Below are 13,623 nucleotides of genomic sequence, written 5' to 3'. Positions count from 1 at the left end.
GAGGCGTTTCTAAGCTAAATCGAAAATGAATACAAAATTAATGGCATGATGAATAGAGGGATTTTACAACTGTTGACACGATGGACCCTGGTGTCACCACCAAACCGCCTAATGAGTGGAGAACGCTGCAGGGTCCAGACATACTGCGTCAGATACTGTAAATACTGACCCGTGGTTTTTCTAGCAGTCGTTTTTTTCTGTTTATCTCCTCTGAGGTCATAGTCACTGACCATTTGAGTTATTAAAAAAAAAAGCCATAATCATCACTTGCATCTGATTTGGGATTAAAACCCTGAACCTAAATAATAAAAAAAACAGCCATTTGTAATCATTTTTTCTGGATAAGTAAAGATGATTCCAATGGGGGTTTTTGTTCTAAGTAAGTCGGTTCCTAAAACGGATTTACATTCTCACAAGTTTTTCCTCATGCATGCAAGGTTTTGTTCTTCTTTCTCTAAGGCTGCTTCACTGTGAAAGAACAGCTTGAAACAATAGGAGCTATGAGAAAAGGCCCTAATGAGATTTCTACAAATTCCAGCATACATCAGAGAAAATAGCCTGTAGTATGGCGGCTGTCGTTTTGAGCTATGAAGTTTGGTGGGGAAAGAGAGAACGAACACATTAAACACCATTAAAGAGCCCCTTAACATGCCCCGAGATGAGCCGTTACTCCCAGAGCAACATCTGAGGCTCAATGTGTGTCACTAAATCACTTCATTTCTATTCTGTAATGTGCAGCATGAGGATACGTAATACATTTCAAGCCAAGGCCTTTGGAAAACGACGACCCACTGAAGTTACGAGTTTCACTTTACGTTGTCTTCCCTAACGGTGGACAAAGATATACCCCCCTAAAGAATATATGTGGATCGCCACTAAAAATGATGTATAATGCCCTCAGTTTCTTCTGTGAGATGATTAAAAAGAAAGAAAAGCATATAAGGAAAGGCAGTGCTGCTTTAGACAAGCTGTTTGGTTTGTGGTTAGGACAAGAAAGGAGAGATAGAGGTGAGGGAGAGGAGGAGTATCAACAGTTCTCCCCCAAGTACATCCTATATCTGAAATAAGAAAATTACAGAAATGGGTAATTAGGAAATTGGTCATGATGTCACAAGGCAATTCACATATTGGTAGAGTAGATTATATTATTATTTTTATAATAATTATTATAAAATTATAATTGCCCCAATTAAAACTAAATTGACTTTTTCATACAAGAAACCAAAACCACTCCTTAAAAATATTCTTAAGGCTGAAAAAGAAATAAATAAACTAATAAAATGTTACAAGAGTGTAGAATTATTGTTTTTCCTAGAAAAAAAAAGAATAGCAAGGGGAGGGGGAGGAGATTAAGAAAGAAAAAATGTCTAAAGGGAGAGGTTTAAATGCCAGGCATGTGCTGGCTGCTGCCTGCGGGACATAGACTTGCAGACACTGCAGTCCATCCACCAACAGACTCAATTTACAGATTGGAGAGCAGCAATAAAGAGCTAACAATCTCACTACAGACAGCACTTCTGTAACCGCTCAGTGTCACATCCATTTCTCTTCCTCTCCTCGCCCTCCCAAGAAACTGTAATTTGCTCTTGTTTTTTAATCAGGGTCTTACTAATTAAATGAAAGCTCTTGGGCTTCTTCTAATTTGGTCCTGGGACAGTCTCATTTGCACAGTAAATACTGATTTATATCAAAAAGTGTGTTTAAAAGGTGCAGGGTGTCTCTTTAATGAATGATTTAAACAGACTATTTGTGAAAATGAGTGGTGAAAGGAATGTAATAATAAAAAATAATGCTCAAAATGTATATTTAAAAATATATTTATTATTTAAAATAAATATATATGTATAGCAGAATATTTTTTTTACGAAGTAATATGGGTAATAGGCTCAACATACTAATTTCTAATCTGATCAGATTCAGAAACACTGTTCTGGATGTGTGTGTGTTTTTTTTTTTTCTTTTTTACTTCTTAAACATCGATTAAGTGAATAAGATAAAGCAAGTGTCATAAATATTGGTATCCAATTTTGCGTTCTTCTGCAGAGGCAGTGTGACTGTGGACCATAGGCTACTAGCAATAATCTCAGAAGAACATTAGCAATTCATCAAAAAAGCAAATGTCATTCAACAGCAAATGTCTAGGGAAATATTTAGCATTTGATTCTCAGTTCTGATTGCATTGTTATTGATTTCAAATTTTCTCTGCACTGCCTAGGATAGACGTAACAGATCATTGCATTTTTGAACTGTCAGTCAGTTGAGGCGTTCTGTCTGGGGGCCAGTGAAGACAGCCAGAGTCTCTCTCTCTTTCTTTCTGTCTTCACACAGCTCTCAGAAAGAGATATCCAGCCCTTGAGGCCTGCAAAGAGCCTCCTCAGCCCTTTTCTCATTGCCCGCTACCCCTTGAAAAGACAGCTTTTTCCTTTTCTTTCCTCTCCTTGAAAATGAATAGCCCTATTAATCCATCCTCCACTGACCATTCTGAAAAAGAGAGAAAATGAGAGAGATGAATTGTGAAATGTGTGTTTGTAAAGTTTTTTTTTTTTTTTTTAAATCAACCTCTTTCACCTTTGTCGAGAAACGTAGCTGTTTGTGGTCTATTGCCCATTTAAGGAGATCAATTTATTTATCTATAAAGTCCTTTGTTTACTCAGCTCTTTCTGTCTGTCACCAATTAGTAAATGGTTTGGCTCTGACATCTAGAAACCGCACATACTCGTTAATCTCTCTGTCCCTTCACACAAGCACAACAGGCATTTAATGTGACTGGAACAGCAAATCTGGCCCTGTAAAACCCCATGACCCAGTGCAATGATACCAGACTTCATGGATCTAATTCAGCAGTGCCCAAAGCAATCCGTGTCCTCATATTGCACACCGGATGTTTCATTCAAGTTGGTAAATTATTATAGGTGTCTTAGCAGTTAATGTGTGATCCATGAGTCTATGTTTAATGTGTGAGTAGATTGTAGTTTATTATCTGGCACTTATTGAGTCATTTCCATTTCACAATCTTTTCCGATTTTGAATGCCAAACAGATTGTGTAAGTCACCATGTCTGCGTAGCATAATGGTGCTAGTAACACAGAGAGTGAGACAAATACAACAACAAACACAGAGAGATACGATGGGCATGAGAAAGAAAGAAAGAAAGAAAGAAAGAAAGAAAGAAAGAAAGAAAGAAAGAAAGATGGAGGAAGGGAGGGAGGGAAGGAAGGAAGATCTGTAGCCTAAAGGCAGAGACAGCAATTAAAAGTAAATGGATCCCAGGGCCCCGTTTCAGATAGGCTACTACAGAATTCTGCCTATTCTTAGAAGCCGTCCTCAGAGAAGGTTTGAGCTGAGAATTTTCCATGCGTGATGAACTGTGGAAACCAACAAAAGCCCCATTACCAGGAGAGGGATTTAGCCTCGTCTTGCATTAGAGAGAGAGAGAGAAAAGAAGCCCTTAGTCAAATGGAATACATTAAAGAAAATTCCCTGTGTCATAGAAATAAAAACTTGAAGCCAAATGACGGTGCTCTCATTATCTACACGCAAAGAGCTCCGGTGGGACATATTCACAGAGCAAATTACAGACCAGACAAAATGATTTTCCAATATTATAATGCACACTTTGATGGTGACTCCCAAATTTTTGCGTTAATTTAAGGTTATGATTTTTGAGTTGAGCTGCACTTGCTAGTTATCTTTTTTTTGTGGCATTCTGTGAGGGTAAATGTCAGGATAAATGTTTATGTTAATATTGTTTTAGTTTAAGCCGCCTGTACTTCCCCAACCTTTACAAGAGAAAGATAAGATGGTACACTATCTGCGTGCGTGCATACATGTGCTTTATTGTATAATATAATGGGAAATTTCCAATGGCTGGTTCTGTTGTCCTCTCCATTCTACTCATATTTCGGCAGGTACAAAACAAAACTGATGAAAAGTTGTCACCGTGCATTATGGGATAGCAGCTTTGGGAAAATACATTCTTATCTTGTTGTAGCAGCCAGTATGTACTTAATCCATGTCTTGATAGAGTTAAGATAGAACAAGAAGCTTCTACGGCAGGAAATACTACTTCCAGTTACTGCGAGAACCATATCACCTTGGTGAATAAACTCAAAAAGGGTAAACAGCTAACAGATTTCTGTGTGTTTTATCATAGTCCAAACTGCTGCCCATACTGTCAGGGCATTTTCATCTGACAGACTTTGCACTCAGATGGCAAATATTCATTTGCTAGAGGAGGTGCAACTATAATATGACAGCGCGTGTCACTGTAGATAATGCTTACCTGAGTCAGGTCACAGCATTAAAATGAATAAGCATTCTATTTATAGATCAGTGACAATATGAATGCAAAGACAGTCGCCAAACCTTATTCAACAGCACAACCGGGTGACGCACAAAGGAGAGCAGCTAATAAAGCATAATACCATTTACTATGCCCTTCTGAAAGTATCTTTTTGTCGCAACAACTGTTTGAATACAATTTCCACACTTCAGCCTTGATCGTGGGTTTCCCTATAATCCATTTTCTGACATAAAACCCCAGAATTTTTATGGCCGTTCTCTCTCCTGCAACAGGCAAAGGGATGGGTCAGAACACACAGGCATACAGTCATTCTGCAGGCCCCCGGAGCAAGCAGAGGTTAAGTGCCTTGCTCGATGCCTCGCACAAGGGGGAGACCCTTCAGTACTTTTTGAACCCAGACGTTTTCATTTATGATGCCAAGTCACCAAACAGCTGACAGTGTACATAAACGGACAGCTATGATTCAACCCTTGCAGTGCTGTACGTTAAGTAGTGATAGAAGCAAACAAGTCTTAAGTCTTTTTGTACTAACACCTGACTAAGATTGATAATTCCATCAGATTTGTTCACTTTTTGCTCTGATACAGACTAGCCACTTCAGTCAGATTGATTTCTATCAGCTCTACGACACGGCTAAACAGAAAACAAATAAATATATCAATCATGTGGCACAATTCCTCAGATGTTTAACAGCTCTATTGAAAAGTAATTAGTTTTTCAATAGTGTTAAAATGCAAATATTTGCCTCAGTCCATTCATGAAAGTCAGCACTTTTGAAAAGCTGCTTTGTGGATGGTTTTGTGCAATCTCTCAGCATGAATTCGGCATGAATAAACTATTTGATTAAAGTCGAATGTCACCATTTGTCTGAGACTACACTGTATTGGCAGGAGCCTTTTCCCCTCGGCTTTCATCGAGACGCGCATTTAAATATGAGAGGAGGCATATTGTAGCTGACAGCACACTCAAATCTCACTGAAATGTCAATGCTAAGCCACTTGAGGAATGGCACCGCTCTGAGAGAAGGCTGATGAACCAAAATGTCTTCCATCACTCCCTGAGCACTGCAATATCACGCAGAAATATGCAGGAAAAGGTCAGAATTATATATCAAAACATAAATAAAGCGGTGTCACTTTATAGAATAATGAAAGCTTGACTAATGCTGCAATGGGACAATCTTCAGCTGAAAGCCATTATGATTTTTTAACCACAATCTAGTTTTCTTTCTGTAACTGTGTAATTGTTTCATTTTCCTTATTAAAAACAGCTCTCTGTCATTCAGTTCTTCATTCTAGGACATATAATATCACACGATGAAAGGAGAGTCTTCTGAGGCTGTTGCATTGGTGAGGAGCATCTCTCTAAATTGTCAAACTACAAGACTAATGAAACAAGCTGTTTGAATTACATCTACCTGTAAATCTGAAAACCATTGCCAAATTTCTTTCAATGGTCCCTTACAATGATGCTAAATGAATTTTTTATAGGGTCATGTGCTGTGATTTAAAATGTGCCTCTCTCTATGGAGGGTTACAAGCTGTTCATCACAGATACGAACCCTATAGCTGCAAAGACTAAAGTGTCAAAATCCAAGAGATATTTTTTATAAAAGTTAAGACTTGTCCGCACCCCCTTAAAATGGTTAATTTAAACACACCCCCACATCTCTACATCAAGATGTGGTAATATTTGCTGAACGCAAAAAAAGAAATCATGGTTTCAGTAACCGCAAGAGTGTTTATGCAACCGTGTCAGGGAGACGCCGTGTTTTTGTGCCAAAGCAAAAGCTCTTTATTTGGCTTTTCCAAAAGCAGATGCAGTTAGGAATCATTAAGATTCCAAACAACAGAACAGCACAACCCAGAAGTTTGAATTTGTGCAATGCTTTTAATGGACGCCAGTTTTCTTAACCTAGCATAATACAAAATGTGCAAAGGCTATTTCTAAAAAAAATGGGTCAATTCCGACTTTGCTCTGACAATCTGGCCCTTCAGAATCAGCGACTGTAAGCATGTGTTGTTATGTATGTGCTATTTACTGTTCAAATGTGAAGTTTTGCACTCGCACAGCGCAAGTCAATGTGAAGTTGCCTTAAAACGCATTGTGTGTGGGTGCGTGAGAGAGAGACAGGGTCACATTACAATGGAGTTAATGCGTACTGCAAATGCATACGAGCGATGTGTTTGTCACATGACTTCTGTTCCCCTTTTGGGATTCAACTGATGGTAAAACTACTAATGATAATATTAACTGTATTTACATTTATTTTGAGGCATAACAGTTTCTGATGCATACTTCGAGCAATCACAATGCACTGTGTCAGCTGGCCAATCAGAGCAGACTGTGCTTGTTGGAAGGAGGGTCTTTGTAGAAAACGACTTGTATGTGTTTTAACATTTTCTGTTACACCAAATAATGATCTTTAAAATAGCTTCATAAGACACCTTTAACTAACAAAGTGCACTGAAAGCTCACCGAAAGAGTTCAGATTCAACATCGAGGGGCAAATGTGGAAAAAAATTCAGAGCATGACGAGTGTGAACACGGAGAAATTGGGAAGCAAGGTGACAGAAATGGCTGATAGCAGTTACCAGGCTGGTGCGGTTTGATTTAAGTCAAAAGATAGTGGTGGCACAGACCAAAGCAGCATTTTAGGCAAGTCTTAAATTTATTCTAGCAATTACTGGCAGCCAGCGAAGAGACTTGGGCAGAAGTGTAACATGAGAGAATTTCCAGAGGTTAAATACAAGGGCAACTTTTTGGATATGCTCAAAGGGCCAAAAGCTTGAGGTGGTGAGCATTTATTGCAAAATGCTAGAGAGATTTTCTTAAAAATTTTAAGATGTTGAGAGAATAAGACCTGCAGATTGTGAGCAGTACAAGGTGTTCCAGTGTAAATAGAGAGCCAACTACCACCGCACTAGTGAGTTTGGACAAAGTGTGAAAGAGTATCTATATGTCCTCAACTGACTTGCAAAGACGTATTATACAAGTCCTAGAAGTGTTTTGCATTTATTCCACAATTTCGGTCAACAAAAGCACAAAACATACAATAGTACAGTCTACAGCACAGATTCTGCTTAAAAAGCATCCGAGAAGACGTTATTATGTGGTGTAGGGCACGAGGGTCAAGTTTGTTCCATAGAGAAGGTCATCACCTATAGCTGTATAAAAGCTTTTCACAAATAGATCTGTCCAGCTTCCTGCACTTCAGATTGCAGGGTAAAGCATCGGTCTCTCCAGTGCTTGGTTTTTCCAGCCTAGAGCAGGTTTGCTGTCTGCCTGCGATGGCTGTTACGGGTCTAATCAGAGGAAACAGCCCAGCAGCCTCAGAAAGGGAGAGAGAGAAGCCCATGGCCAGCTTGAGTAGAAATCAATTACGGAGGATTGAGCTCTTGTATAAAGAACACTAATGGCAATAGCCGGAAATAAAAGAATGATTACAGACATCATAAAAACTGTTATTGGCATAATCAGTATATCTATGTAATGTCTGCTGCCAATTTATGGCTAACAGCTCAGAAATTGATCGCACTGGCAGAAAACCGAGCGGGTTTCAAGGCTGGACAATGGCAATTTATGTTGCTTGACAACAAGGCGGCCTGATCACTTTGCGATATCAGAAATGTTTTATAATAAATATTTTATGTAAACTTGGCCTAAGAGTCTACTGGTTTGTCATATCTAGGAACTATATATCTATTTTAACTGCTACAGATAATTTATAAGTATAAAGTAATATTGGGGCCAGGAATGAAGGCAGGCATGACCACAGTGCATGCTGTTTGCCAGTCATCTGTTATTGCAGTAATAACTGACTGGTGTGCTGGGGTGAAATTATGTGTCAATTTTTTTTATTCCGGGCCCTTGGGAAACCAGAGAGCCAAGCTATATTGTGACAGTGACCCTCCAAAATGGATAACAGCCCTTGCTCTAACCTTGAGAATCTATCAGAGAGAGTCAGCATTTTCAAAAGTGCCTCCCAGATATGGCTCTGAATAATGTATCCTATGAATAAAACACATTAGCGACAAAACATACTGAATAATTCACTTTTCACTCCCTGCACGCCAGATATTAGGTCCTCTGTCACTCAGCCGACTCTCATTGGACTGTCCCACAACACTCGTTATTTTCACCTCTTAAATACTGTAAACAGTCTCTCACTTGCTCTCCGAGTCTTCCAAAACACACACACACACACAAGCAGAAATAACATTCTGATAACCATTAACTAATTTCTAATACTGAAGGCCAGCTGTGAGTTTCAAAGAAAAGTGTGTAAATGCACAAATTATTATTTTTTAATTAAACACTTAGACATAGACATAAAAGACGTAGAGCTCGCCTCCTCAAAGAAATTCTGAGTATTTTTTAAATGCATCTTTCATCCGTCTCTCTCTGTCCTCTCCTACCTCTAACTCTTTTCTAGTTCTCATTTTCGACGCTAATGACAGACAGCATTTTGTCCACAAAGACCTAATGACAGCTTCCACCAAAGCTGAAACAAGATAATTAACCATATAAATTGAAACAGTCAATGACCCGGCACAAGAAGTGGACACCATTTACACAGACACAAATGTGACTTAACTGAGGTTTCAGCTGCACTACTCCTTATTAGCAGTTCTAATGGCAAAAATTAATTAAATTGACTTTGTCAGTTATTTGTATACGTCTTCGTTGCTACTGGTTGTACAGTGGATTACGCAGCTCCATCCCACATCCTCAAAACTGTTTAACCTCAGTTATAGTCTGCATGCAGTACCAAGAATATATTTGCATATAAAATGTGAAGTGCATTAATAAATTATATAAAATGAGATGAAGCAAGTAGTAAATACACTGTGGGTGAAATAATTTAATTCATTCACTCACCAGGGTGCAGTAGGTCTCAGGTGGGTCTCCACAGGTAATGTTGGGTGGCTCTAGAAACACTTTTAGGTACTTGGTCATGTCTGCGGCTTCGGGCTGACAGGCCATGTAATACCAGGTTGGGCCTTCGTCCGTATAGCCATGTGACTTGCACAAGTCGTAGTGTCCCCAGGTTGTGGGATAGTGCTGTGTGGCCTGACAAACAGTCAGCCATGATGCCTGAAGCGTCAAGAGCAGCGGGAAACGCATGACTGCTTCTTTTATTCGGGCCGCCCCTCTAATAGACTATTCACTGTAATGTAAAGTATCCGTCTGCTCCCTTTCTCTCAAAGATGCTCAAGAGAAGGAGAGAAAGAGGGAATGGATAGGAAGATCTGGGTTTGGTTTACAAAATAATCCAACTTTTGCTGAACGTGGGACAGAAGAGGTGCAGCAGCATACCAGCTTTACTTTGGTCACTGAAAAGTCATCAAGCCCCGATGCTTCTATGTCCACCTCTGGTCTTTATTGTGTCCTCTGGGAAGGGGCAGGGTCGGGGTGCCAGCAGAGATAAGAGAAGTGGAGGAAACGAAGTATCGGTCAGGCTGGAGAGAGAGCAAAGCTTCTGACACTCTGATGAATCGACTCTCTGGCTGGATGTTGACTGACAGCCGTCTCAGCTTTGCCTTCTGTCAATCATCCTCTATTGCAGCTTGGCATCTGCACTCTGCACAGAAAAATGAGAGAGGTGATGGTGAATATCAGTTAGGGGATAGAGTTTGACAGCAAGGGGAAATTAGCGCTCCGACTGCTATGAGGTGGTGCCAGTCAGGTGTCTGGTGTGCGTCACAAGGAATATCAAATATCTAAAAGGCCATCAAAGAAAACGTTATCCTGAGAGCTTTTGTGTGCGCTCACTACTGGCATTACCCATAATCCCTTGCAGACCTGTTCTCTTCCACTGTAGCTACACTCAAAATGCTCTTTTGACACTTAATATAGACCGACAGCTACATGTAACACTAAATGAAATTACAGGATGTAGAGGGTTCAGGTCAGAATTCTGAGAATAAGTGCAAAGCTGATGATTGCTTGGATGCCTTTGTATGGGAATTGATGAAATTGTGAATAGGAAGCAAGCTCACGAGGTTATTCTCACAAAAGTTACTATAGAAACACGCTATCTGCTACTCAGCAGCAAGCTGAAGTTACTTTGGAGCTCCTAAAGAAGGCCTGTAAACTGCTTCTGTAAGGAGATAATAATGGGAAATGGACAATATAAATGTTTTTTTCCTGTTATCCTAAACATTTCACAGTATGCATTGCACATAAAAACCACAAATGCTTGACGGAATGCTTACACATAATTGAAGAAGGGTTGATCTGAACTTGAAAACAGCTCTGTTAAATTATTATTACGCCAGTCAGTTAATTAATATTTATATTTAAGTAGAGATAAAGATGCTTTTTAGCTAAAGGTGCAACAAGTAACGGAATTTGCAGAAAGAAATCGACTTCAACAAAGCTCAGCATTTTTCTGTTGTGCTTCAAAACAGTAAAGTGATGCAATGAAAAAAATATAAAAGAAATACTACACAGACAGAGGATGACAGTATTGTGAGATCTGAACAACTGAAAGTAAAAAAACCCTGACTTCCTTTTTTTTATTTTATTTGATACTAATACTACAGTACACTGCATGGCTTACACTGATCTTTTAATGTTTTAATGTTTGTTGTCGATTTCAACAACAGGATTTCAGGATTTTTAGGTCTTTACTAAAAATGAAGAAATCCAAAATTTGTTATCATTCCCCTTTCATTCTTTTTCCTCCAAACCTGAATTGTTGTGTCCACCAAAACACAAATAATTTTATTAATTTATTGATTTGAAAATAATTTCTTAAAAAAGGTTCTCATAACGAGCCAATTTCTCATTGTTATTACTGGTTTGTTGGACATGTAAATGTGCTTTTTGTCACAACATGAGAAGAATATTTTTTGCAGAGGATCAAGATACCCATCATGCACTGTGCATGAAATATCCAATATCAAATGTTCGTTAGGTTCAATTAGTTTTTAACCCTTTGGCTGTCTGCTAAGAGCAATCGATACGGAGCAGTTAGAGTTGTCCATGTGCGTTTTGCAAAACCGCAGTTTCTGCACAGCACAGCTACAAAATGTAGAGAGAGCAAAGGTTGCCAGTTGCCCTGATGGAGGCTGGCAGAGGGATAATTGACGACGACCTACCAAACGTTCTCAAAGAGGGGGCCAGGAGCATTTTAGTGCTTGTTAATCAGTCTGTTCAGTCAATACAGATGCTGACCCCACACTCATCCCGTCACCAGCCCAACATTGATCAATTAACCTTGTGAGCCCCAAACGAGGTGGGGTGGAGAGTCAGATCGCAGCGCAGTCTCACAGCAGACCACCCTCAGACAGGGGCCAGAGCAAAGCTCATGCAAATTGTAGTGCAGAAAGAATCATTTTCACAATTTCTGTCACTGTAAAATCACAGAACAGGGAGTTGAGTGGGGTCGTCTGTAATAGAGCATAATCTCCGATTAGGAAAACATAGAGCATGAAATCACATTCTGACTGTTGACCAAAGCTGCCTAAATAAAAGGGTGTTTGGTGCCAGTGGATGAAAAGAGTTCATCATAACTGAACTCGGGCAAATATTTTAGGATCAGAGATACACTTAAACTTTGAACAGCACAGATTATAGTCATATTAGTTGTAATGAAAGCCAGACCAAAACAATGCCTTCAAATATGCATCATGGAGAAAAAAAGAAAAATAACACTGAATGAAAAAACATCATTCAGCCTTTTTATTTCACTGCTTAACTTAGACATTTAACCTATGGATTAATCCAAATGAATACAAGCAGAATTGGAAAAGGTCAGTTTTTTATGAATCCTAAAGTATGGCCATGTCGTATTAAAACTCATCTATCACAGTGACCATTATCCTGGACTGTGGATGAAGGGCGTGATTAGATCCTCCAGAATTAATGAGGACAGAGTGAGGAGACAGGGCAGGAGAGAAGGAGACAGTAGGAGAGAGAGAAAGAGTAGGTGGGATACACCTCTTAACAGCTGTAATTGTTGAGGGCGGGGGACCAAAAAATTGAGAAATTGGGAAACTCTTGGCATGCAGCTCTCGAACAGCACAAAATTCATCCGAGACACTGAGGGAGGGAATGGAGAGAGAAAGACGAGAGACGAGGGAGGAAAAGAGGACAGTGTAATGAGCCATTAGAGATACAGGGAGGATAAGTGTCTAGGGCACATTAAAGATCACACAAGCCCGCTTGTTATCACTTTCCATGATCCATATACGAGTCCTCTTAATTATTTTGCGCTGCCTCCGGTGATGTGGCTGGCACAGAGTGCAGGATGCATTATGACACAGAGTGGGGTGATTTGAGGCAGGTCACCTCATCTAACATCTAGTTTGTTAAACACGGGACTCTGATGAGGGGACTCACAAACAATCTCGTCATTTAATCCCACTATTACAGGGAGGTTGTCTATAATAGCAGTGAAAACAAACAATTCAGCAACAATATAGGTGTGATTTGAGAATTTGAAATTAATTGTTTAGCAAGAAATATTAATTCTTTTCACCGATTTTAGCTGTTCCATCTGGTAGAATACGATAATCATGACGATAAAATATATAATTAAAATACTACTTGTAAGCCTTGAAACTTTGAAAGTGTGTACAGAATTCCATTGCCATTTTCAGACATTTTTTAACACCTCTTTTTACTATGTACTTACACAAAAATGCATTGCTTATCGTCTAGATAACTTTCTATTCTATAAAAAAATGTATAAAAATGTATTTCTATTTTTCATTTACTCAGCTGGCGAACAAAAATCATGTCTGGATTTCTTTTTTGCTTCAACAAAATAACAAACAATCAAAAACACCTCTAGCCAATTTTCAACAAGACATTTTATTCTTTGAAAAATTAGCAAAACAAATGTTTCTGCATACTGCATATAGCAATCAATTTGCTTGCTAACCGTAGGCGAACAAGTCATACATGCATCCGTTTTCATGTGAGTAAGTATATATTTAAGAACGAAAGCTTTACCAGTAAGCCACATGTAAATATTTTATTTGAACCAATAAATCGTTCACAGATTTCACACGACCTTTACAGACATAGGACTAGTGGCTCAGATTTCCTCATCCATTTCATGCTGTGAAGCACATCCTTCACTTTCTTGGTGTCCACTTCGATCTCGTCCCCTGGGCTACTGAAGCATAACTTCATGTCTAAACCCCATAGGTGCTCATAAACACCCGCAACGCTCAACTAGACCTACCAGAACAGACACACGTCTACTTTTAATTTTACATATCAAATTTATAAACAGCCTCCCTCTTCTTCGATCCCAAAATCTTTTTTCCTGTCGCCACATTTCTCTCACTGTCATTCATGTTTCT

At 39.1% G+C, this 13,623-nt stretch overlaps 1 protein-coding gene across 6 annotated transcripts in view; it reads right to left on the bottom strand.

Moving 5' to 3' along the window:
- The window catches only part of ntng1a (netrin g1a), a 73,631-nt gene that overhangs the window by 55,410 nt on the left and 4,598 nt on the right, over positions 1 to 13,623 (bottom strand). For all 6 annotated transcript variants that reach the window (XM_043227043.1, XM_043227038.1, XM_043227040.1 and 3 more), the window contains exon 2: positions 9,185 to 9,887. In XM_043227043.1, the coding sequence (XP_043082978.1) occupies positions 9,185 to 9,430 (246 nt within the window). In that variant the 5' untranslated portion in view covers positions 9,431 to 9,887. The remainder of the gene's footprint in view (positions 1 to 9,184; positions 9,888 to 13,623) is intronic.

The sequence above is a fragment of the Puntigrus tetrazona genome, chromosome 24 (genome assembly GCF_018831695.1).
Source record: "Puntigrus tetrazona isolate hp1 chromosome 24, ASM1883169v1, whole genome shotgun sequence".
NCBI classification, from domain to species: Eukaryota; Metazoa; Chordata; class Actinopteri; order Cypriniformes; family Cyprinidae; genus Puntigrus; species Puntigrus tetrazona.
The sequence above is the reverse complement of the archived record's forward strand: the minus strand, read 5'-3'. Positions and strand labels throughout refer to the sequence as shown.